General features: G+C 33.7%; 3 protein-coding genes across 3 annotated transcripts; 2 read left to right on the forward strand and 1 right to left on the reverse strand.

Annotated features, from left to right (window-relative positions):
• The first annotated feature begins 4,736 nt into the window (after positions 1 to 4,736).
• Positions 4,737 to 6,900, forward strand: LOTGIDRAFT_232467 (hypothetical protein). The gene is made up of 3 exons (XM_009056811.1): positions 4,737 to 4,818; positions 5,254 to 5,587; positions 5,945 to 6,900. Exons 2-3 carry the CDS (start codon positions 5,260 to 5,262, stop codon positions 6,103 to 6,105), a joined length of 489 nt encoding a protein of 162 aa, XP_009055059.1. The 5' UTR covers positions 4,737 to 4,818; positions 5,254 to 5,259; the 3' UTR covers positions 6,106 to 6,900.
• Positions 6,901 to 8,814: 1,914 nt separating this feature from the next.
• On the reverse strand, positions 8,815 to 9,366 carry LOTGIDRAFT_118868 (hypothetical protein; the record flags this gene model as incomplete). Its single annotated transcript, XM_009056812.1, has 1 exon — positions 8,815 to 9,366. One exon carries the CDS (start codon positions 9,364 to 9,366, stop codon positions 8,815 to 8,817), a length of 552 nt encoding a protein of 183 aa, XP_009055060.1.
• A 9,419-nt stretch (positions 9,367 to 18,785) lies between these two features.
• LOTGIDRAFT_161423 (hypothetical protein) lies at positions 18,786 to 26,967 on the forward strand (the record flags this gene model as incomplete). Its single annotated transcript, XM_009056813.1, has 9 exons — positions 18,786 to 18,837; positions 21,470 to 21,756; positions 22,434 to 22,667; positions 23,665 to 23,848; positions 24,211 to 24,347; positions 25,100 to 25,246; positions 25,379 to 25,505; positions 25,726 to 25,967; positions 26,803 to 26,967. The coding sequence occupies 9 exons, from the start codon at positions 18,786 to 18,788 to the stop codon at positions 26,965 to 26,967; spliced, it is 1,575 nt and encodes a 524-aa protein (XP_009055061.1).
• Between the last annotated feature and the right edge of the window lie 804 nt (positions 26,968 to 27,771).

Genomic DNA, 27,771 nt, shown 5'->3' on the forward strand with positions numbered 1-27,771 from the left:
TGCGAAATTGTGAACTATTTTAATCAAATTGATAGTACGGCGACTATGGCATATTGTCTCATTCTAGAAGCGATTTGTCCGACCTATTAATTCCTGTAACAGTAATATGTTTATATTTTATTCCGACTGGAACTGGACTTGGGATTGATCAGATGACAATGTCCACTTGTCTTGGAATATCAAAGCGGTAATTAAGAAAAAATTGTGATCGAATTCTTACCTTAGAAAAACAGATCTGCCCAGAGACTCGGTCGATTTTGTAAATGAAGGCTGTATCGTGGTTGAAATTTCTCTTGTCATTCTACCAATGAAATACGTTTACTAAGTACACCATTAATTTTATATATATTTTAACATAGTAACACTATAACCTACAATAATAGTTCACATAAGGATATTATGCTTCTAAATATATTCAATGTCCAATTCTTCATGGAATAATAATAATGGATTACATATTGGTTGGGCTACACAATGTATCAGAACAGGTACGAATAGAATATTTTAAAGAGTCAATTATCACTTCTGCTACCTCAATTAAATGTCTGTTGTCATTGCTAATGTAGCATCTACATCTAAGGGTAGTATATTAGATAATACTACGTATACTTTTAACACCTTTAGTCCTTGACAATAATACCTCTTTGTTCTGAGTCTACCCAACTAATTAATCTTATACTTATCAAGTATTATTAAAGATTAGGCCTATGCATTGTGTTCCTGTGTTAACAAATGTCAACATTCTCATGGTCAGTCCCTTGACCAATCAACGCCTTCTTGCATTAGCTTTATCCATTCAGGTCTCAAGGATATGGACGCTTAGGTCTCTCAACCAATCAGAATATAGTTCTTATCTTAGAGCCTGACAAAAAGGAATTAAACCTGATTCAAGGGAGATATCCAAGAGAGATCTAGGTAGAACTATAGTGAAAGGGTCATGTAGTTTTGAGATTTCAATTTCCCGCTCCCACTGAGCCCCTGCCCTTTTGGTCTCGGGATGATAGAGTTTAGATGTTCCTGTATTTTATTTGTATTAATAAATAAGACAATTATATGGATATATACTTCTGTGATATTTATTATACTTCAACGTTTCAATGTTGTGAGACGGTGACGGTGTGAGAACCACATTGAAACGTTGAAGTTATAAATATCCCAGAAGTATATATCCATATTATATCCATATAATTGTCTTATTTATCTATATCTTGTTCTTCTAATATGCCATTGAAGGATTATTTGTATTAATGTTCCTGTATTTTACCCGTATTGATGTTCCTCGTTGTACCTGTATTGATGTTTATTGTTCCTGATGTTGTCCTTCCCGAATAAATACTCTACAAACCTTCAAAGCCGTTATGTTATGTTTTGTTACAGTTGTTATATACCAATAAACCAACTACTAGCGATCCGATCTGCAAAGGGAATCCCGAAATCCTAAACAATATATTGACGAAACACTCGTAGCAGGTAATGATTTTTTCAAATATAATAAAGTATATCAATTATAGGTGAAGTACTCCATTCTGAAAAGTGGTATCGTGTATCTAGAAATGTAAGCATACCCTGCCTGGCGCCACGTCCACCATTGCAGCTCAACTTACACAACAAATAGGAAGGTAAAGGTATGTTAGTAAATGTTCAATTCGTCATATAATGATACTATTGGATCAATTATTGTTTGTATGAGTGTATAAATAAATAAGCCAAGTAGTACGATCGATTCGAACTGTAACAAACGAAAACCATAATCCAAAATAACATATTGACGAAACATTAGTAGCAGCTAATGAACTTTTCACAGTAGGACGTATCAATTAGAAGTAAATAAATATTGCATAATGAAAATAATATAAAGGTTCAAGGTTCGCTGCAATCTCATTGCATAAACGAAAATCACAAATCTAGAAATGGATGTTATTTAACAATGTTTAATTTTACTCATTTATTTTTTTTGCGTCTCTCTATGCCATACATGTAAAATTTTAGATTGTAACTCATTTTACTCTATTTCATTAGAAGGTTTTATTCTAACACATTCATAAGGGTCTCTCTGTATGATATCCAATATATAATTGTTTAAGTGGTCTAAAGTCGGTTGCAGTCTTAAAGCATCTCATTGAAATACTCAAATCAAGAAATAGACTGACAACTATCAAAAGGTATGGCAGCTTTCAACTGGTTGTCAGGTCGACAAGATCATATTTTGGCTAAAAATCCACATCACTTGTGCCAGAGCCGTACTCATCGTATCCCGAATATGGATTTTGACCTTGTCGGGGAGGTTTGACGAATGGGGCTGTGGTTTGGACACGATGAGACTTATGTTTCAACTACATAAACATCTAAAACAATTATAACGGTCAGTGTAAATGAGGTTTCATTTGGGGTAAATTAGTCCGAAACGCGTTTACTCATTTACAGCCCGATCAATCCATAATTTTTTCATGGTGTCAAGATTTTATTGAATTGCATGCATGAAGCCCAGATAAAATTATTTATGTACTAAATTAAGTAGCCATTTTCTAATTGAGGTCAATTTGGTTTTAATCTATGCCGTGTGAAAGATTGGTGACCTTTAAGAAGTCATCTTTAAAGTTGACACAGCTGAGAATTGGTAGGCCTATATATAATAAAATGTGTTTGTTCGTTTTTATAGATATATAATGTATGTACATTTATTAATAGTAATGTTTTAATAGACTTTCGGTTCTTTTAAATTTTTGTCCAGGTATTTTTTCGGAAATTAAAATCTGCTTTGTAACATATTGTAAATCTGAATTTTAATGCACAGGTCTACAAATGCTTGCAGGATTGTTAATGGGGTACATTGATCGATAAGGTTATCTTATTTGTGGTAGATATTGTACGTTCGTTAAACAAGGTTATATACAATGTTATATCTATCGAGTTAATTTAATTGAAAGGTATTCATGCATTCACAAAATGCACTACACTTTATGTTTATATGCTCTAGATTTCACACACACATTTCAAATGCACCAAATAAGATAGGTCTATTATTATTTAATAATTGCCAAAACTAAACTTTATAGAATGTACTATTGGAAAAATTTAATGCACAGTCTTACCTTATTGTATTTGTTTTTACAAAATATATCGAGTTCAAGGGTTTAATGTCAAAATATAACATCCACTGTAACAAGAAATTAAAGCTAGGCAAAATGTTATTCCAAAACTCAGCTGTGAGCTCCTATCTTTAATATCACGTAACCTCTGATTACCAATGTCTTATCCCGAATTTTGCTGACAACAAACCAAATAACGTACTTTTACGACCCCTCCTTATGCATACAGTATAGGATATGATATAATTGGATACTACTATAATCGTATTGTATTTATTTGTCTACATTGTAGAATTTCATTTATAATCCTATGGCCATGGAAGCTTTCCAAATCGTGCATAAAAACAATAGAAACTAGAAATGTCAACAGCTCCTGAATGTGACACGATACCTAGACCTATGGCTTTATAGACTAACTAAAATAAGATTACTTGTTCGCTTCTTTGTTGTTTTTCTGATAGTTTTCGTCAGTGTTTTAGAGAACTTTTTTTCACCATTGTTGTATGCGTTTTGCAATAAGTCACTTCCGGTTTTCTTAATATGCTCCGTTGTATATTCATTTCCCTCAAGTGTATAATCAAGTCAGAAATCCTGTACTTTTTTAAGGTTTTCCCTACAGAAAATGACCAGAATAAAAAAAAGTAATTAATACAAAAAAACGTGACAAATCGATTTACCACGCAAACAAAAAAACACGAATGAAAGCGAGAGCTAAGGTTCACGTACCTGTAATGTCCATCGAATAGAATATCCCTGACTTTGTAGACATCGACCATTCCATTCATTACTGATTCGCTATCTTTATGTAGCCTACTTTCATGGTACGACCTCTATCTGTTTATCTTGATTTGTAGTTCAGTCTTTCCTCACTGGTAAGAATCAATACTGACGTCTGCTCTATTCACAAAGAGTAGGCATCGACATAATATGTTATCACTGTGAAGGTTGATTATTGATATTATTTTTTTGCACCGTCGATATGCATGTAGGTCTATTCGTGGATCATAAATGGTGTAGTATGTGTTAAATTATAACAATCTTTAATACTTCATTAAGTATTCCAGTCAAAGAGTGCATGAGATCTCATTCTGACGTCAAGTTCGGGGGGGGGGGGGGGGTGCATCCGCTGTTTATCATACTGAAATATATCCTGCATAATCTGCTACTAGTTTATTAGACACGATGAATTCGTTGAGATCTATTCATTATTTCATTGAAGGGGTGGGGGTCCTAGTAACACTGTGAAGAATTACCCCGCTAGTACTTTCGTCCGGGTTCCATTTTGTCTGTTCAGCAGTAACTGTAATCCAATATGATGACCGTAAGGGCGCGAAATGCCTCGTCTGGTGAAGAGTAGACAGATTCAAAAGGATCCAAATGAGATAATTCAGACAACTATGTACAAGCAATTTGTTATCTATTTGTAGGATGGATTCTTTCAACTCTACGTAAATTATGCATGAAAATATTGGGATTCTTTTATGGGGGGAGGAGAGAGACTCGGGTGGTATTTACAGTTTCTTAGGTGAAGATGTGCAAGGCTTGAATTCTAAGTCTGGATAACTGTGACACGTCTCGTCTTGAACAATGAGACAGTTACCTGTCACACCTGAATAACGCATGCGCATTAGACGTAATCACCTTTGAAAGGTAATTCCGTTTGTTGACATTTTTGGACGCAGATTCTGCTATATTATGATTTAATTTCCACTGTTTGCAACAATTTAAAGTAAGTAAATCTGTTTTGTTCATGTCATGTCATTTATTGAGTTCTTGAAAAATCACCACACCTGATATGCACAGAATTCAACATTCTTATTGTGTTAGTCATTCCAGAATATTTTCGACGCCATTTTTGAACATAATTATCAAAAATAAAAATTCTCAAAGTAAATTATAACTTTTCATTTGTGTTTTTAATTTGTCTGCTAGTGCCGTTTGTCTTTTAAAATACATTTTCCGAAGCAGATCGTTATTGCAGATATACAATGTTTCTTTTATTAAAGAGTAGCCTATTATCTCATAAGGTCTGGTCAGAAAACAAGATAAAGGTATTATTGAACTCCCTTTAAAACTATTTGAAAATATTTTGAACTTAATATTTAGTAAGAGTTATTGTGTAAAGTTTTTCTATTTGTATAAAATGTTTTATATACTTTTTTAGGTCAAAATGCAGTCTGGATACGGACCAGCATACTACTATGCTGGATCTAGGGATGGCAGTGTGTCAGAACCCTATGCAGCCAGTCATATAGATTCCACAATGAAGGCATATCCTTCACAGCAGAGTATTGATACTAGATCATATATCACTGGTAGTAAAAGAAGTTTGTATTCTACCTATACATCTTATACTACACATACCAATATGTCATATGCTTTACCTATTGTTACTAATGCACCTTTATTAGAAAAGAAGCCACCAGATAATTGGGGATTAGCTTTTGTTTCCCTTTTCATCAATCCTATTTTTGGACTAATAGCCATCCTCCTTGCAGGTAATTTTTACATTTACATTTTATTTGCTTTTCTTAATTGTAAGTGACAGTCTAGCATTCAACAAAACCTATCCACAAGGTCTTGCTATTTATGGCTTGTATTTGCACCAATTAAATTTGCTGTCTGATGTCGGAGGATCCTGTATTTATAGAAATGCTTAGACATAAATGAACTCACCATCACAAAAGCTGCTCAATACCTAAGGGCCTTTGCAGTAGCTATGTCATAAAATACTTAGTTTTGGTGGGATTGCAAGTTTAGGAAACAATTTACAATTTATGATAAAGACTTTTACATGGATTCAAAAGTTTAAATGAGCTGTTATGTTTATCAACTTATATATTTATAATTTTCAGAACAATCTAAGATCTACTTCACAAAATGTAACTATTTGAAGGCATCGCAATATGGAGTTTATGCTAAAGGAGCAGCTTTGGGAGGAATAGCTTGTACCATCATTTTACTGGTCTTAATTATAGCTATAGCTGTTAACCAACATATCATGTACAACATCTAAGTCTAAGGATGTAGTTTCCCGTTTTGATGGAAATGAAGGAGAGGAGAGGAAGAAAGGGGGGGGTCTTTACTGTATACAATGTATATTATGCTCATGCAGTTTTTTAATGGAGCTCATACCTGTGATTTCAAACCTAGCTGAGATATATTCCCCCAAATCTCATATATGTAATCTGTTCAAAGAAAATCTTTTGTGCTAAAAAATGGCTTAATTTACAGTGTTATGTCTACGTAGTCTGTAATTTAATTGGATATGAGATATGGTGCTCTGGATCCAAAATTGCCTTTAATGGGGAGACCTTTGATCCTATAATGGAGAAAAAAATTGCTTCAAATCTAGGGCCCATGATGTTAACTATATGTATATTTTAATATGTAAATTAATCATTTTATCATACTAAAATTCATTTTTATGACAAATATATATATATATATATACCTTTTCTTTAAATCATTTTAGCATTTAGCATAGCATATCTTATTAGACATATTTCATATGTCAAAGATTTTCATGATACAAGAACTTCCATATAATTAATAAGATGGAAACATTTTAATGACATTTCTTATTGTAGATGATTTAATAAAAAAAAAAACAATGAATTATTTTATAGAATATAATCCCTAATTTGACTCTAGCTTTTTAACCCCAGTCTTTGGTTTGATATCAATGTTAATTGTAATTTTTGTTTAAAATTTTATTCAGATACAGAATATTAGGCCTAATTCCGTTTTGATTGTACATAAACCATCATTTTCTATCATTTTTATAAAAATTAAAACATAATCCATTTCTACCAGTGTCATTTTTATTCGAATTTATCTTTATCAATCTTGTATATCATGTTAATAATGCTACAATGATCAACTGTTAGGCGGCCAAAAATATGTAACAGGATGCACCAAATCAATTCTTTTTTTATTTTAAACCATCTATGTACCATGGAAGGATCGTGTCTATCATCAAAGCTGCTGCATTTCCAACTTGACCTCAACAGTTGCCCCCACCCCCCTCCAAATTTAAATCGAGGTAGTTGTCCAACAATTGACCCTTTTTCTACGACTTTGAGGATCTAAATAGGTCAATAAAATTTGTTTCACTTCAAAATCACTGGGTTAGAAATTCGGTCTAATATGATCTATTACCAGTAGATTTTCATTAAAATATTACTTGACACTTTTACACCTATATAGTTAAAAGATCTGACTTGACTTGACCTCTTCCACTAATGGACCTCAACAAATCACCAAATGTGTATTTTTGATTTTTATTTCAGTTTTCTGGAAAATATACAACCAATCAAAATATCCTACAGATTACATTTACTGTGAATACCATAATTAATATTTGTGTATAATATAACTAATATTTTATAACTTTTATATCATGTGATCATTTCACTAACTTGACTTAAACAAAGTACAATATATACAACAAATTTAACAATAATATATACAATTTTTTAACAAAAACAAGCATTTCATTTATCATAAGCATTACAGGTAAAGCTATTTAATAACACTACGTAAAAAAAATATGTTATATAGCTTTATCTTGTGGTTACATGGTACTATAAATATAAACAGTGATATTTGTTGCTCAAAACATACTCTTATCTGAAGACTTATATAATACAATATAAAACTCTTCTGATAGTGTGATTACAAACATATATGTCAGTTTCCAGTCATACATTCCCTCAAATTATAGATATCCAGTACCTATCAAGTAATGTGCACATTTTACTAGCACAACGAAGAAAGGTTTCGATAGGCATTAAAGACTGAAAAAATCAATTTATTTCATTATTGGAGAAAAGGTTTTCAACTGCTAAAAGCTACTAATCCTTTGTTAGTGACAACACAAAGAGGCACAAATGTGGTGATACATAAGAACTTATCTGATTCCATTTGCAGCTTCGCATTCAATGTTTCCATCTGAAACTACTGCAGATATTTTTTGACAGCATTAGTTGTAAATTAAATCAGCTAAGTTCATTAGTTCATGTAATATGTCTTCAATACTACACCGGTGAATCATTTCATATTACTTTTAAAATCATGTCAAATTCAATTACACATTGACTTCATTTTTTTCTCTAGGCAAGCTGGTAATTGTAAAGTCTACCACCCAAAAATGTGAGAAAAAAAACTGGTGTAAATTTCAAATAGAAAAAAAAACAAATATTAAAATAGCACTTACAAGAATAAATTACAATTAGGGTGGAATGTTCAATTGTCAAATTAGAAAAAAAGAGTCAGTTTTATAACTAAAAAAAATTTGTTTCTTCTGAACATCCTATTTTTTTTTTAAATTGGCCAGTCTAACTTTCTTTTCTGGCTTTCAAATTTCTACTTGTCCACACAGCTAAAATCAATAAATAACAAATATTTTGAAAATTTCAGGTCAATGCGAGGCAGGCTGGATAACAGATCTTGAGATAGTTACAAGGGTGACAAAATAACAAAAATACCAGGTCATCCTGTTATTTATTCAACAGGCATGAAAGATAACTTTTTATTTAGGTGGAAGAATTTCAAGTTATATGGCTCTCAGGGATTATAATTCATTCCAATACAGTCACTATCACAACTTTCACTAAACTAAAGAAAAAAGATCTCAAAAGTTCTCAAATTTCTTCAAATTCATCTTTACATAAAGAATTCCATTTACAGGTCACCGGCATCAAATAAATTAAATGCATTTCTTTCATTTTTTCTGATTTTTCCTCTTTTTATTTTTACCATGTTCATCGACACCCAAACTTGTGTTTCTTGGTACTAAAAATACGTCTCCATCACTTGACTGCTGTAATGAATATTCATTAGGGTCATAGGGTTGACCATGTTCGTCTCGCAGGGAAGTAAATATTTCTTGATACATCTGACTAAATCGGGCCTTCATTTCTCGTGTTTGTTTATCAATCAACTGTCGCTCATTGATTAGTTTATCGCGGGTATGTTTCAATTGTTGTAGTTCATCTTCCACCCCATACACCAAGTCCATTTTCCGTTTTCTGCAATTCTGGGCAGCAACTTTATTCTTACCCCTCCGTCTGATGTCTCTGATTAGCTGTAACTGTGCAGCATTCAATTTATATTTGGTCAGCATCTCATTAAATTCCTCCACCGGTGAATCTGTGATCTGGTCCACAGTGAAAGGCACTTTTAATTCTGCTGCTCTTTTGGCATCTTTAGGAGCTGGACCTTTATGTTTTGGACGGTCGTTCTTGATATATTTTTTAACCTCCTTTGGTTGCATTCCGGGTGGGGCAGGGTATGTATGATTGTGGCGTATATGCTGGGAGCCTCCGGTTGGTTTGCTGAAGTCTGTATCATTAGATGATGTGGAGTAGTTGCTAGGAGATGAGGCGCTACCGCTGTATCCATAAGAATTAAAACTAAAATGGTTATCGTCTCCATCATATTTAGATGATTTAGAGTAGGTTGGACTACCATAATCACTACCACCAGTAGCTCCCTCTACACCATCATAAGGAGACATTGAACAGGAATCTTGAGGCTCCTGAAATAACAAAAGATCACAACATGAATGACTTGATTTGAATACATTTATTTTTCACAAGTTTTATACAAATCATTTTTTTCCAGACAACTGCACACTTAATAGAGGCAAATGACAACCATTTTATGAACATTAAATCTACCCCATTCGTCTCATTCTAACTGGGATAATTCTACAGCCTTGAAACAAGAGTTCTTTACTAAAAGCATTCTGGTTTTCCAGCCTGCCATCAAGACGATCATTTAAACAATGGAACTATAACAAACCTGGAAAGGTGAAGCACTACCCATGGATATAGCTGAATCACTACCTGTTTCATCTAACATCTGAATAGTCTCTAAACCTATAGAATAGAAATCAGTTTTATGCAAGGACAAGGGAAATATTTTACAAATAATTCTTAGATCAAAATAAAATAAGTAATGCAGTTCGATACATTTGACACATTTATATCTTAACAATGCCAGTGAAGAATTAATCAGCGACAAAACTGAGATAGAGGCAAATTTGACATCCCTCAATCCATTAATGAACTTTTCCATGAATCCATATAATGTATGCTGGGTTAGGTGAGTAAGACAAATCCATTCATTGGGTGGGGTAACTATTGAATTAAGAAATGTTTTTACCTTCATTTAGAGCTCTGTCCAAGTCTTCATCATCTAAGAGCAGATTATCTAATGTTTCTGTTTGATTAATGGTGGTAGATATATTAGATAGAAACATATCATTAGTGGTCCATTCTAACTCAGATACACTACTAGTATGTGGTATGGATGAATTATAATCTTGAGATGTTAGTAATCCTACAAATCAAATAGTATTATAAACAATACAATTAAACTATATCTATACCATGTACAGGTAACAGAAGAGAGTCAGAAATCAATCTGATTGAAATGCAGTCAGAAATCAATCTGAAAATAGTATACATATAAAACTAAATTGGAATTTCCAATAATCAATGTTATTTATCAGTAAGTTTTTGCCAGTATCATCTCTGTGACTGAACCAAAAAATTGACACTAAAAAAAGAAACAATCTCACTTAGCAAATATGACCACAAACAATTTATTAATGCAATTCATAAAACATACTTATTATTTCTTGAAAACTGAGCATTTTCAGTTATTCTGACAGCAGACGACATTTCGAACTCAAGTGACATTTCAAATTCAAATCTGTCATGAAGTTTAACAAAAATAAATTTTCAGGAAATGAGTCAAGTATATATGATTGTGCCATATGACTGTCAAAGATCGTGCCATGACCTTGTGACTATCAGATTATTGTAATTTTTGTTTACCACTGACCAGAAATGGCAGATAAGATGTTGACATCATAGTATCTCAAGACAGGATGTAATGCTAAAATTTGTCAAGGAGTAAAGGAAATTATCTATTGTTGGTAAAGTACAGGCGTATCTCATATTCTATGGGAACACCAGACCAATACAAATATTCTTTGTTAGCTTGGTGGATAATTAATATTGTAACAATACACACTTTATGTGAAAATGTTAAATTTTACACAACTGTATTGAACCAAACAATTACAACAATATTTGATGCAACAGGGAATTTTCAACGACACTCTCCAACTTCAGAAACCTCACGTTAACGCAGAATTGAAGATGTTCAAATTTTAACCCTATAGGCTGCAAAATTACATGATATACAGCCAAGCAGGTGTTAACAAGTGACGCCAAATTACATTAATGTCATAAAATTTAAGTCAAGTTCAGGGTATATGATGTTAGAGTTTTTCAAAATCACGGTTCAAAGGGTTAAAGAGCACAAACCTGTATCATTTATTGGGGACTGCAGTGTGGTGATGTTGGTCTCTGTTGCCATGGGAACAGGTAATGTTGCATTCTGTAACAAGACACTGTTATCTAGGGACAAAGAACTGGCATTGTTAACATCCACATCTATACTGGAGTCATTCATTTGATTATTTGGTGGTAAATCTAATAAATTTACTAAATCTTGCCATCTATCTTCAAAACTTTCTTGACGATTGACCTCTGATGGTAGTTGCTATAAAATACAAACCTCAAATTATTGCTAGTACAGTAATCCTCACGGTACTACAAAACAACACTTTATGTCTGCCACTAACCGTGGCGATATTCCATGCGTATATCACTTCCTAGAAACTAGTGGGCCATATTTGTGGAGTTAGACAGGCCTAAGCATAATGATGTCAACCTTAAATCTACCTACCAGAAGAGACTGGTTGTTATTATTATTATCAAAATAGGTTGGTTCTGGTTGTAATGTAACATAAGTCACCGAGTTCTCTGACGGTTGTGGTGGTGGTGACATCATGGGAACTTCATGTATTGGGGATGTAGTTTGGTTTAAGATGGTGGTATAATCTGATGGTGGTACATCCTCAGATAATGGTGGTTGGAGTGGTTCTGATGGTGCTGATGGATAAACTGAACCATTGGTAGAGATGGTGGTGTCAGGGAGAGTGAAATTACCCACTTCTTCATTCAGAAAATCTAATGCCTCTTGTAGTGATAAATTCTAAATAAGAACAACAGATACATTGAAAGATAACCAATCAGTTACATCTACACCAGGTTGTGAGAAAGATTTTATAACTTGCACTTTTTCTCAGGAAGAAAGTATGATCACATGTATACAAAAATCATGTCTCCCCAAGGACAGTTTCATCAAGTCTCTCTTATCCCAACTTCCTCTAGAAAATCAGAAAAGACAATGCACTATGCTTTTATCACATCTCTCAAGCTAATATAGAAGCAAAATTATTAAAATTTGATGTCAAAATATCCTGCCCAAAGTTTGCTCATTTTCATAATTATGTGAACACGCAAACATACACAGGCTAAGTAGTCAATAAATTGTCAATGTTCTATGTGACACAAGATATCTAATATTAAATCATTCTGTTTCAAATTGAAACAATGGTCCTACCTCATCTATATGCGTAAGCTGTGTTTCACTCAATATATCAGTAATGGCGATATCTTGAGGCATCTGTGGTGGGACTTGTTCTTGCTGTAATGGTATCCATTCACCTATATAATATAAGTAACATATGCATTGTGAGAGTGGTAGTTAAGCAAGATAACATAATATTCAATTCATCACCACTAAGTAACTGATGTCCAATGTGATCTGTTAGAGTATATTCATTCTCAGAGCACTAGGCTGTGACATTGTTAATAATTTCTTTGCACAATTCAAAAAACTATGTAAAAATGTTGTGTTTTTCAGCTTGCATAGTAAAATAAATAAAGTTGAATTAATCTGAAATAATGAACATACCAGTTTCTCCATCTTGAGTAAAATTATCAGTGAGCCACTGCTGTTCCTGATTTTTCTTTTCATCCTGCAGTTTTTGACGTAAAGATTCGAGTTCCTTGTGCTGTAAAAGAAAAGAAAATATGAAGCTGCAAGAATTACACATAAGGATGTATGGACTTGTCTTTGAATTTTTGACAATTTTAAATTTAAGCATGACTTTGATTTAAAAAAAAAATTATCATTCACCTTATCTCTTTTTTTCTGAAGTTCTACTTCCTTTTCACGTTCTAGTTCTCTTCTGAGTTTCACATCAAAAACATCTTTACCAACGCCCAAATCAATGTCCTGGCGCCATAACACATCAATCAAATCCAAATCCTGAAATATTCCAAACATAACACTGTGAATTTCATTTCATTAATGATGTCAATCTGGATGCAAATTTTTATTTAAAATTAACTTTTATGTTAACAAAAATTTCTTTTGTGTTTATTTTTTATATTAATTTTGTAGTGTATCCTTTCTTCAAGGAAATATTTCTGTCCTATTATTTTCTTTGTTGTCGTCATATTAGTATATTTATATCCAATTTATTTTTTTGGTTTTGACAAGTTTACGTAAAATTTCTCACCCATGATGGATTATGAACAGGATAATAATATGGAGATTTAGCACATTGCTGATAATGTGGACAGCTATTCCTGGATTTAGCATTATCTTGATAATGTGGATAGCTATTTCGCAAAGAAGCATGCTGATACAGCTGCTGGTCATTTCCTGTTTTAGCATTATCTTTATAATGGAAATAGTTATTCCTGGATTCCCTATCAACTAAGTGTTTTGGATAACTATTTCTGGATTTAGCATAATCCTGATAATGGGCGTTATTGATCCTTGATTTAGAATTATATCCAGACTTTTGATAGTTATTCCGAAATTTGGCACAATCCTGATAATGTGAGTTCCTAATTCTGTCCTTATGAAACATTTTCCCTGAGAATAATCCACAAACTGAAATACAGTGGATAGTAACACCACCGAAAAAAAAAAGTCTACACCCACAAACACTTCAAGATGTCTGATTACATTGATACAATGACATCAAGGATGCTGGTCCTTCAACTTAAATCTATACTATTGCCATAATTGGGCAGTCTATTTATAACTCTAGTAATGTTAGAAGAGTAACATCCTTGTTCATATTAAGGAAATGCATTGAGTCATGTGTCCATAACCACATATTCTTAGAATTCAATCGGATTCTTGCTTCTGCTTCGAGACACGTAAACCTTTCAATCTTAATCTCTATGACAAACTCAAAATCCAACCAGCATACAAAAATACAGAGATCAGAGTAAAAAAACATCCACACTACAATTGTTAAATTTCTAAAGATTGTGGTAAGATAAAATGAGTGACAGCCAGACATGTCATATGACATGATTAGCTTTTATCTTGTCTAACTATGACCTAAATAAAACAAACCATATAATTTCAGTCTGTCCTATTCACAGAAGACATATGACCTTACTGAAGTTTTAAATCAAACTCTTTGATTTTTCACTTCATGCATTTATCAACTTCATGAGTTGAACTGCCAATTTTTTCTACCATCCAAATGATTTTCTATGAAAGCCCTTCAGACCAATAATGACAACTTGACCATCATCACAGACAAAGGAAGGCCCAGATGAAAAAGATGACTGTAGGCTTTTTTTCTCCACCTGTCCACATCAGAGTGTACTGGATAGCAGAGATGCTCGCGCTTTAGTTAAGAGTTAGCTTTGAATTGCCTGTAGTGGAGAGGCCTAGCTAGTGCTTGCTGTGCCTGCTGAATTGCCAAGTTAAGTCATTGAGCAAATTTGGTGAAATATGGATTATCCTCTGACAAAAAAGGTATCCAGCCTGGCAGGCATGAATAATGAAGAAGTTATAAGAATATGGTCTATTTGTGTCTACTGATACCGGTACTGCTATTAAAAAGTAAGTAAATTGTGAAAAATGGGTATAAAAAAGGAAAATTGGCCTAAGACAGGATTGAGGTCTTAACCTGAAATCTTATCTATCTCTATCTCGTACCCTGACCACCTTCAATATTTGTTCGATAAAAATAGAAATCTACAGGCTATTGAGTTCACTATAATCTAAACCAAAGATTTATTTATAGAAGAGCCAACCTGTTCCAAACAAAGAGATAAAATCAACTGTGACCTAGTTTATATCACTTTTATTTGAAGGTGATATATATATAATGTCTGGGACAAAACTAATAATCTTGTCAACTATTCACTTATGTTTTATACTTGATATAAGCTAACTAAAAGAAATAAATAAGATGGTGCTCTATATTCAACTGTCAAGTCTCTCATTTAAGCTTAGGTCTTATAAAGAAAGTTTGGATAAAAGTCAATGCAACAATTGTAGAGTTGTCACAATTATTTCCTTTTCATGGGTTGCTAATAATGAATAAGCTTGGCTTTTAAAAACATACATCAATGTGCTAATGACATTTCTTTCATGGAATCATTTTAAAGAAGCAATGACCAGATCTTCTCCTGCATTTCAACAAAAAAAAAAGGAGACTGGATGACAATTCTGGGACATACATTCTGTGTATAAAATTAAATGTGTATATCCCTTTAACCACAATGGCACAATGTAGGTGTCAACATATTATCATGTAAGCTCAAAATTTAATATACCAGACACAGAAAACTCCCATCTTTCATTTTCAAACTAACATTATTATGACTCCTCATTTTAATTAAAGAGGCATAATGCTAAATGTGTAACAATCATCATTCAATAGATTCTGAAAGTTGTAATTTTTTATACCTCATCACTCGGATCTTCTGATGTACTTTCAGGAACTGGTAACAATGCTATGGCACCATAATTATCATTTAATGAGTCAGAATGAGCATTATTGTTCTGAGATTCCACATTGGCATGATTGAGATCAGCTGCCACAGAATTGTTTATCGATGTATGATTTTGTGGACTAGATGAAAAAGTTGACTCTGGAAGAGTTGCCACAGTGTCAACTAAAAAGGCTGAAATTTCTGTGTTTTCAATCCGATGCAATCGCGACAGACTTTGTAAGTCCCGAAATAACACTGAATTGAAGTCATTGTCAAAATTCTTTGGATGAACAAAGTTGCTCAAACTATTTGAGCTATAAAACTGATTATGAATATTAGAAGGTATATATGCTGCAGTTTGTCCCAGTAATATTTCCTGAACCTCTGGGTACTGAATGAAATTTCCATGTAAGAAAATGTTATTCAAGTCTGTTCTCAACAGACTGAGAATGATCGCAATTTGGATCAATCCATCTGTAAAATACTGTTTGATCATTGTACTAGTCCTTCCTGAGTTTCCTCACAACATAAATAAAGTCTTAAACACCGTTTCACAAAGGTCGACTGTTGCCACAAAAATTCACAACTTCTTTGTTTTGGGTTTTCTTTTTGTGACACACTTAATCTAAAAATAGTAACACGAACCGTGTGTTGTGATCAATATCAGGCGGAAGTAGAATATTCTAACTTGATTTCTCCCAGAAACTTCATTTTAACATAGTAATGTCATTTTTTTAAGTTCAGTGTTTAAACAAAATATTAATAAACACAGAATCATGCGCAAACAATTTGAAAGTTATGTAATAAAACAGTTTGAAGCCTTTTTCTCGAAAGTTCCAAGCACACGAAATACAGGTTGTGATTCAGCAGGTTTAGTCATGACGTCATTTCCTTATTGGCATGCGCATATATCGGAGGAATTATGGGAGCATTATGAGATCCCGTTAAGTACTCTGACCTCAGAATAACTGCCCTAATTTCTATTTAACATTCATTTTAACCCAATTTAAACACTATATAATGCCCAAGTTTTTAACAAATACATTAACTTTGATAACTTTACTTGTAGAAACATCATTTCAGGAGTTTCTCTGAGAAATAACGACTGTCATGGGTAACACAACCTAATAATATGGACAAATATACTCCGAGAAGAATATTTAGGTTAGCAGTTTATCGCCTATTATTAAACTATTTAGACCAATAACACCAAATAACCTAATTCGTCAAATATGTGGGAAAGAAGGAATTACCTGACAGGAGTCTAATCCACTGTCAACAGACACATAACGGTCCAATTCCATCATTTTACCGACTCTTCGATGGAGACTCCCAGAATCGTTGGGTTGTTGTATACACTAATGGAAGTAAAGTATTGTAGGCTAACCTTTAACCTGTAAGACATAATACGATTGGCTGATGTACCGGTTAGAAGCCTATTGAAGTTGTAATATTAATCCATTGAATAATAAAGTATTTCGCAATCCATATTAACCATGAACCCTTCACGAGCAAATTTAGAGTGGTTAAATATCTAGGCCTATACAGGCAAATCTAATGATATCGAGTTTAATTTTAATCTAAACAGTGCTCGAATCTTTTATATTTTCAACTTGTCTTAAAATATTATTAAAATGTATTGACGTATACCAAGATAAAAATTTTGAATAAAAAGTGCAACTTCTAACTGGGCAAGACTGTCAAGGATGGTGTAGGTTCTGTTTCTCAAATTACTGGTAAAAAGAGACGATGGAATAATCTTGATTAAATCCATTATAATAAATATTTAGTGATATCGCGAACCTTCCCGACTTCTGTTTGAAATCTTTAAAACAATGTTAATGAAGTGCGGTAATTCGAAAGCGGAATTTGATCGTGGTTCCAACACATCGCAAAGCATGAAACTCTGAGAAACAACATTTTTTCCACTTATGTTTTGATGTCTCTAATCTCTGTGTAAGCTCACAGTCATACGTGGTTTAAGATCTTGATGGATAGGTCTACTTTCTGGTTTGAAGAATATATTTTTAATTTAGAATATTACCTCCCTTGAACTTGAAACATTTGTGACTGCATGCCTTTTGAGTTGGCGCCAAACACAATCCCGTTTTTAAAAAGTTTCAATTGTTTGAGATATAAGTAGGCCTAATTACAATCAATATCCACAAAATTTCAATATTACATAAAATGCATTTTATCGATAGGAAGAAGAAGTAGCCTTACAGCATAAAACGTTTATAGGGCCTACGAAAGTATCTACGCAACAATTACCACTAAATGACCATGTCAATTATATGTAGTTATATATTGGATTTCTGCATTAATCAATGTTGCAAGGTCTTTGTTAATATTAAAGTTTGGAAAAATACACACAGACTCGTCTTGGAAATCTTTGATCGATGATTCTCAAAAACGAACTTTTATATTAATATTTTTAAAGTCTTCGAAGACGCTTCCCTTTAATGTCCCTTTTTTACACACTTTATGTATGAATAGTTGACTCTCCCCCGCTCCCGCCTTTAAGAATCCTACCTCCCCCTGCCTACTGGCAGAAGGCCTGTGTGTTTGTGGGGGGGTGGGGGGGGGGCGAGTGTGCGAAAACATTAGACGGTCTCCTACGCCTATTCCCGAACCTGGGCTTGCTTCAATCCACAATACATAATTTGTAATGAGATAACGTCAGGGGGGGGGCAACGTATCCAGTTGATCGACATACATTGCATTGTGACGACAAAATATAAATCAATATCGAGTCAGGGCAGACTGGAGTAGGACTACTGATAACCAGTTAAACAAAGAAAATATTACATGTGGTCTGAATCACAAGTGAATGAAGATGTATGGCTTGTATATTTAAACACGGTTAAAGATTAACGAATGCGGTAAAATACATAGACGGCGCTCAGTAGAGTATTGGAAATTCAAGACAGAATTTAATTTGGTTAATGTGACGTGTGAACAGCTGATCGGCACGAATTCGCTTAGAATCGTATAACACAGTAGATTAATACACGAGATGGAAGCTACCGTTGAAGTGTCTGGAACCGAACGTGTAACGGTCGATAAAGGTATGTAAAGGTTATTTTTCTCTGTTAGACTTTTCTGTCTTCAAATCATCAGGTAAATAAGTAAAAATAGATTTTATATAGGTCATTCAAGTTCCAATGCTGGCATGGTCAATTTGGCGATACGTTTTAGTGTGGACCTACCTACGGCATCATGGCTAATATTATGTAAAGAAAATAGGCCTAAACTATGTTCAATGCGATTGGTTCCAATTGTTAATTCCAGATCACAGGATGTTGATTGCAACTATGGGATCGCATGTTCGAACATTCAATGCAAGTTGCAGATTTTTCTATTTTCTATAAGTCTAACAATAATGATTCCACGAAAAATGAATATGAGTCTGTGCTTAGCTAATCCTAAAGCCTATGATAATATTGTAACCCATTCACAAGAAGGATTAAAGTGGACTCTACAAATCCTTTGTAAAGCTCATAGAATACGTTAATGATCAAGCAGTCAACAGATTGTGCTTGGCACATTGTCAAATAAATATTTGTGGTCGAATTGTTCTTAGCATATTGGCAAATATCTCTGGACAGAATAGTTTTTTTACAGATTTCTGAGATCAGAATGGTTCTTGACACGATGGCAGATTTCTGTTGTCGGATGGTTGTTAGAACATTGGCAAATATCTGTGGACAGCAGGTTTCTGTGGTCAGTATGGTTCTTAAAACAATGGCAAATATCTGACAGATTTCTCTGATTAGAATATAGTTCACATAGTTATCTAACGTCAGGTTGGGTCAGGTCAGATCAGGTCACATTTGAAGATTCGTGACAAAAATGATGACCGATCTCTGTGACGATTAGAAAAACCTACTATATCAATGACTTTATATTATCTGATTTTTTTATATATATTATTATGTCACTTCCATTCACTGTGCTCTTTCTATAAAATATTTTGGTATAGGACTATAATGTGTATTATCGTAAAACGGTTGATAAGATCGAACTTGCCTCAGGTACATGTGGACCTATTTATGTCTTTTTAATAACATATTAAACTACCGGAACAAAAATCCCATATGCTAATGCATAGATACTGTATAATTTATGTATGGGGTCATGTCTTGTTTGTGTCGAATACACTTAAAACATGATCTCTTTTTTTTACCAAATTACCCAATTTTGTCTTGATTTCCATTCCTAAAATGAGCGCCTTCTTTGTACTTTCCACATGTAGGCTATGAATTATGGGCTGAATGTTAGACAATATCATGCCACTTTGGTGTATTGGACCTAATTCTGATCCCTGTAGAATAAACAGTCTTTTTTTTAGTTCAAAACACCAGCAACCAAATATAACCTTCAGACTACATGTAATTTTTATGAATGGACAATGCCCTCGTGAATTCAACAAAAATCTCATTATAATTTCCGAAAATTACGCTTTCTTACAGGCTCGTTTAGTTTACTCTGGATCTCATTACTAAAGCTGTCAAAAGATCTCGAATGCTTTCAGTGAGGACTGGCAAGGGAATTATGATTATGACATATGACAGTTTTTGTGTTTTGTTACGTTGAAAGTACGCGTGTTCATTTATGTAATCGTGACCTTGGATCTTCATATATTCTTCTGCAACTTTTCGTGTTTGCTACGAAATGAGCTCTGTCATGTAGTGGCTTCAGTAACCACAATGTTTCCAGCAGATTTTCAACTTTATCAATAGGAAGCCAATCTAATCAAAATTCTAGTTCACACTATTGCTAGGTCACTCCGGAACCCATGTGAGATAAGGCATGCGCAGTAGGTAACAGTTTTTTCGGCGTGCCCCGCTAGGAAAAGTCTATTGAATATCTCACATCTTTACTTTTATTATCGAGATAATCCATATTGAACTTGTTAGAAAATAGACTCTAATACATTTCGTATAGGAGAAGGTCATATTACAATCTTGGAGAAATAAAACTCAAGCTCAATACTCGACCCATATAACCAAATGGAACAATTTTTGCCATAATTCAGGACTTAATTCATTAATACCCAGAGTTGAATGCCAAATTGTCTTACAGTACTGTCAATAGTGCTAGAAGTGCTCTATCAGCTATTCTGCCTCTCATATCCAATGTTCCTTTCAGACAACATCTTCTTGTAAAACGATTTCTTAGAAGTGCTTTTAACAACAACCCTCCTAAACCAACATATACAGAGGTATGGGATGTGAATCTGGTGATAAATATTTTGCGCAATTTCCCACCATTCACACTCTTGAATGCAACTCTCAGTTGCACGAGAGTTGCATTCTAACTTCCGCAACTGGTGACTGCTATGGTGTGAGGGCCACTTAGCCCACTTTGCTGAAAAACCAAACAACAATCAATTGTGTTTCTAGGAAACATTTTGGGCGAGCAGGGACCAAAAATGTTTAAGGGACCATATACGATTTCTTTGACTATGCAAATTGATAAAAAATTTGAAAGGGGGGGCCAAACCCGGGCCAGCCTCTTATCTGCCCCCAACCCCCGTAAAGGCGCCACTCGCGGCAATATCGGTAGGTTTTTGTAAAAAAGGAGCTTGTTGTTGATAAGCATTATAAACTACTAACCACAAACTAACCTGAATTATGACATATACAAAGTTTACTTGAAACTAAGATGTAAGCAAAATTAATTTTTTACGTCCTTCAGGACCACCATGGTGGAAATCTGTACGATACAGGATAGCTATGATTGGTTTTCTTGGTGGAGCTAATATCTTCATACAGAGATCTAACCTCAGTATGGCAATTGTTTGTATGGTAAATCATACAGCTATAGAACTTTTAAAACATCCCGATGGTCCAATTTTTGACAACAGCAGTTATTTGAACCAAACATCATACATATTGCAATTTGTTCAGAGCAACGAATCCGTTGGTGAATATCAAGAGTCTTGTGATACAGCAATGTCAGATAGATCTACGACGGACAGCGAGGTGGGTTCTATTTCGTCTCCTTTTTAAGATCGCGAAATATTTCATAGTCGTCATGTAGTTTTGGAAATAAAGCTAATGATGATAAAACTATAGAAATCGGACAGGTTTTTGAAATTTAAAAATTTAAGTTGAAGAAATGATTACTCCACTTTCACAATATTAACAAAAGCCTGCATTTTCTCTCAAAAAAACACCGAGAGATTAAGACACAATTCTGTTTTATATCTTGCGTATTGCATCTTGCACAGAACACATCCACCTACACCATGACTTTAATCGATGTTAATGTTATGTTTTAAAACATTTCGCCCCAATGATTCACGTTTCCAATTATTTATCACATACCGAAATAAGAGAAATCTCTGAAGTTGCAATGTGAGATATCCTTGAGCTTTATTCATATAAACTATAATGAGAGACCGGACTTGACATTTTGTCATGTTGACATTATATCGGTGTTTGTTCACCACGAACAGAAGTTTAAGACATTTTACATACGGTTTAGCAGACTTACTTTAAAGGCTATGAGATATGAAAAGTTTTTAACTTCCCTGAAAAAAAAAACTGTCTATCTACTTGACAAGGGTCGCCGTGATTCGGATTTGAAATTTGACATTTCCACGTAACCTATATGTGATAAAGCTTTTTTTAAAGATCCATGTCTTATTCTTTTCCAGAATGGTGAATTTATCTGGTCCAAAGAAAAACAAGGGATATTATTGGGAGCCTTATTTTGGGGTTATGTACCGCTTCAAATTTTAGGAGGGTATCTTGTTAAGAGAATTGGTATTCGGCATGCCACTGGACCGTTCTTCTTAGCCATGTCTACATTAACTCTGTTATCACATCCAGCTGCATTATGGAGTCCATGGGCGTTATTTGTTTTGAGAATGTTGATAGGATGTACAAATGTGAGTATTTATTTATAAAAATGCGTTGTTTCGTTAACTTTTTAATACAATCCTGAGCTCATTTGATTTAATTTCATGAATAATGAAGACAATGAGAAATAGACGAAAAAGGCGAAAACTTGAGGAAAAAGTAGAGAAAGCAAGGAAAAAGTCGAGGAAAAAGTTGAGAACTCGAGAGAAATTTTCCTGGCTTTTTCGCCTTTTTGCCTTTTCCACGCCTTTATTTTCTGCTCGTTTTCATCTTCTTAACTTCGTTTTGGAAGCTAATTCCAATCTATTCTAATTGAAATTTGATTACAATTTATTTAGATTTCAATGTAGATTTTAAATATCAGAAAATGATAAAGATACGAAATTGTAATCCAATTGAAATTAGATTGCGACCATACCTACTTATACATATCGACTTTCCCGAAAATTGTCCTCGCCTTCTAGCCTTTTCCTCGCTTTTCGCCTTCTCGCCTTTTTCGAAAAAGAAAGTACTCCCTCGCCTTGTCACCTATTTGTATGTATGGAGAGCAATGAACTGAAACTGACGAATAATTAATCTATCTATAAGAAAATTGATAATTAGATATGATAACATATTAAATTACAACAATTAGTTATATGTTTATTAATTATTAATGTCATATCATTTATCTTAATTAGACTTAACACTCCATTAAATAATTTTCATTTGACTTGAATCACTTTATAATTGGAATACTGATATGAATATAAATTGTATGACTAAATCATCATATATTATAACATTGACAGGCAATTATTGGAGTTGACAAACTCAGTTGCATAGGGGTATACGGTGCATAGAAGGTATATTCCAGATGGTCCAAAGACTGAAAGACACATTTTTCGATTTAGAAAATACCAATGCAACTGCCGATATATATATAAAAAATAAACTATATTTTCTATGCAAAATAATAAACCGCTTTGTAAATTCCTGTCTTACTTTAGTCATGAATAAAAAAAAAAATCAGGATATCTATTTCAGGCTGTGTGTCTTCCAGGAATATTTTTCATACTGTCAACATGGGCACCGCCTGATGAGAAAAGTAGAATGAGCAGTATATTATTTGCAGGAAACACTTTTGGTAATGTGTTAGCGTTTCCTATTGCTGGTTTATTATGTAAATATGGTTTTGCTGGAGGCTGGCCTTCAGTATTTTATGTCTCAGGTATAAATGACTTTTTGAACAATATGGCTGCGCTGAAGATTATTCAGATACATTCGACTCGAATTTTCCGACATTTTCATTTGTAATCATTATGTAAAATGAATTCAGATGTTGACAAAAACCACGATCCTCGTAGAGAAGATGTCCTTTTAATTTTTTCGTTAAATTTATTTGTAAACCTATTCAATAGCGTCAGACAAAATAATCACCCTTGCCTTATCCCTTACCGCGATGCATAACCTTGAAGGTGTTTAATCTTATTTAGGTTCCGTATTTTGTGTATTAGTGCATTTCATGTATTTTACAATAATTAGATATTTTCACTGTTAATAGTGTAATATTTTTTTTTTATTGTATTTTAGGTATATCGAGTTTTATATTAAGTATTTTATGGTATTTATTTGTGTTTGATTCGCCATTGAAACATCCCACCATACATGCACGAGAAAAAGAATATTTACTGAGAAAAATGAATATGGATGCCCTTACTAGAAAGAAGGTAATGTTCATTCATCATCATTTCATATCAATGTATTGGCAATAATTCAGATTAGACGCCCCTTTTTAAAAAAAGAAATTGAAAATTCAATTACCAGAATTAACGTGGGAATAAATGAGACATGAGAAATGTGCGGTGTCGGATGGTCGATAAAATCGTTGCATAGTTTACCTGCCTGTCTGCAGCGTTTACGGACCAGTACCTTGTGCTTCTCCTTTTTTCAACTGTATCGACAATAGTGCACCCGTACACGACAGGAAACCTTAAAGACCTGGACATGCATAGCACCATCATAGTATCTCGATGCATCGTGTTTGCAACTTTCAATATGTGTGTGGTCACACTGAAAGATCACTTGAGTTAAATATAATGTACCTAGGTAAATGACTCGACTGAAAACTGGCTACTGATTGGCCCAGATCCCTCAGGATTTGTGGTCGATGCTGCGGTGACAGAACACCTTGAGGCATTCTTTATGGAAAACGCACGCCGGACAGCGCATCATATTAGGCTTTACTCCTAGATTAATAGTGTGCATTTGTCATCATAATTACAAATGCCTGTATCGGGTGTCACAAAAAGGTCACCAAGTTCGACGGGTAGTATCTAGGCTGTTTGTAAACTGATCTCAAAATTCTGACAGATATACTTTTTGGTCGGGGCAGTACAAGTACAATTTTTATTCGATGACTTTCATATTTTCAGGGTTCGACAACGACCTCTCGACATGTATATTATTATTACTATTGCAGGAAACTGTTCCATGGGGCCAAGCATTACGGTCTTTACCAGTATTAGCTGTATTTATCTCTCATACCTGCCTAAATTGGGGGACCTATCTAATACAAACTAGCCTTCCACTGTATATGAGGGATGTTCTCAAATTTGAAGCAGCATCGGTGAGTCAAAGTTTTAAATGGTATCGATACAAATTTGTTTTAAAAGTAACGGTGAATAAGAAAATAAGAAAAATGTCAAAAACTTTTTTTAAACCAAGCTTTGACATTCATATATTCATTTGTATTTTACAGAATGGTTTATTTACAATGCTGCCACATATTTGTCTAGTCATTCTACTCTTAACATCTGGTATTGTGTTTGATAAGATTTCTACACGTTATGGTATTAATATATCCAGAAAATCTACTGCCATTTTTGGTAAGTATAGGACTATTAACAAAGTTAATGTTTGATGTATGGGAGTAGGCACAATGTAATTTAAATATTTGTCAGAATGTTTCGACGTTTTAAGTCACAACCAAATTGATAAAAACCAATCAAAGCCGCCACAAATCATATCAGCCTATTCTTTGCTACAACGGAATTTTAGCTAAAAACTCTTTGTGTTTACATTTCAATTTATGTATATATTTTTCAGGTCTAGGGCTTCCAGCTATTTTATTTGTTGCGTTAAGTTATCTGGATTGTACCAACGTTGCCTTAGCAATAACAATATTATCACTTACTTTTGCCTTATTATCACTGAACTTTGTTGGACTCATTGTCAATTTTTTTGATATGGCCCCAACACATGGTGGTCAACTAATGACATTTAGTAACACTATAGCTAACACACCTGGAATTTTAGCACCATACACTGTAACTCAATTAACACCTGATGTAAGTATAACTAATGTAGCTGGTATCTTACAGGGGTATTCAGCTTTTTGTAAAATGTTTAAAATATCAAAAACGTCGTAAATTATACTTGAAAATATTTCTGAACTATTTTATTTGTATCAAGGTATCTTCTTGATCGAACTGAATTTGTTTTAAAAGAGTTAATTAAAAACAGAGAGTAATAATTGTTAATTTGGTCTAATTTTGGTGTTTGGCTTCATAATTGCTCGATATTATTACTTGAAACATTAAAAATACGTAGGAGACACATTTCTCTACAATAAGGCGTTTATTTTACTCAAATCCGTGCCATAGTTTTCTAACAACTCTCAAAAAGCATAGCGAACTTGAAAACCTTACGTAAAGTTTTTAAATATTTATGGCGTTTAAAAATTAAGGGCTGGATTCTTTTAGTTAAAACTCTCAACTCAATAACACCTAATTATTAGCCTAATGTAAGTATAACTAATGTGACTTGTACTGGAACACCATATATTATAACTCAATAATACCTAAAGTAAGTATAACTATTAGCTGGTATTTTAACTCCATAAACTGCAGCTCAATTTAATCTTATATATTATATTTTAAAACCACATGATAATGTAACAGCTGGTGTAAGTATCAATGGCGTTTCTATGGGAGCCAGGTAGTGGGAGAGTGCTATAATGTTTCCTAGTAACGTCATAAAAAGAATTGACCTTGCAAGCGATTGATGAGCAACAACTCAGTGTCAGTGCGTCTGTTTTGCAGTATTTTGGTGGATGTGGCCATTGATTGTGTTGCAGAATCATTACACTTATTGGATTCGATAGTAATTTTTTTTTTATTCCAGAATACAAGAGAAGAGTGGCAGACGGTATTTTTCTTGACGTCTGGTATTCTAGCAGTTGGGGCCTTATGTTTTGTACTGTTCAGTACAGTTAATGTTCAGAAATGGGCAATATCACCACCTCCAGATGAAATTGTAGAATTAAACAAAGGGCAAGAGAAAACTTGATAAGATCATCGTTAGGGTAGTGGTAGACTACTCCCTACTCATCTACCTATTCAGTCATTTAGCCTGAAAGGTGTACTCAGGTCGACGGGTGATTAAAAGTATCCTATTAGATCTGTTGTTTTGGACATGATAAACCGAGTACTAGCAACTGTGATCAACTGGATTATTGCAGATTCCGACTGCCCAGGTTGTCAGCAAGATCTCAATTCTTATAGAAAGTAGAACACAGTGTCACTGCAATATTTCATTCGTTGTTGCTCTCTGGTTGACTGGATCCAGCGACTGTACAGGTTATGCCAGCTTCCGCCAATTCAGTTGCTGACAGTCGTCGTAACCAGTTTCAATCAGATTTTGCCAGTCAAATGTTCGACCTGAGTCCCCCTTTTCCATCTGATTGAAATACAGTTATAGATATTTCGTTTAGTGTATTTTCTGAACAGATACTTATATTATTCCAATAGCACTCCTTACTTTGCTTCCTGTCTATATATAAGTATATGTGATAAGTGTATGAATGGTATGTGCTTGTGAGGTGTAATAGTATTAAAAGTAATGGTTCGCAATTTTCGGGTTTTGATATGGGTTTTTGAATATGTGTAAATAATACTGCACGAAAATTGCATAATCACTTCAAATATAGTTCAAACTGGAAAATTCACTTTCTTTTTCTAAAAATCTATATATGATGTAGTATCTAGAAAAGACGAGTCGTCATTTAAGTTTTCAAATCGTTTCTGAATAATAGGATTTTTACAAGCTTCAAAATAAAAGTATATGTATATGTGAACGGTTGTTTTTAAGGAA

Source organism: Lottia gigantea, assembly GCF_000327385.1.
Source record: "Lottia gigantea unplaced genomic scaffold LOTGIsca_29, whole genome shotgun sequence".
Lineage (NCBI taxonomy): Eukaryota > Metazoa > Mollusca > Gastropoda > Lottiidae > Lottia > Lottia gigantea.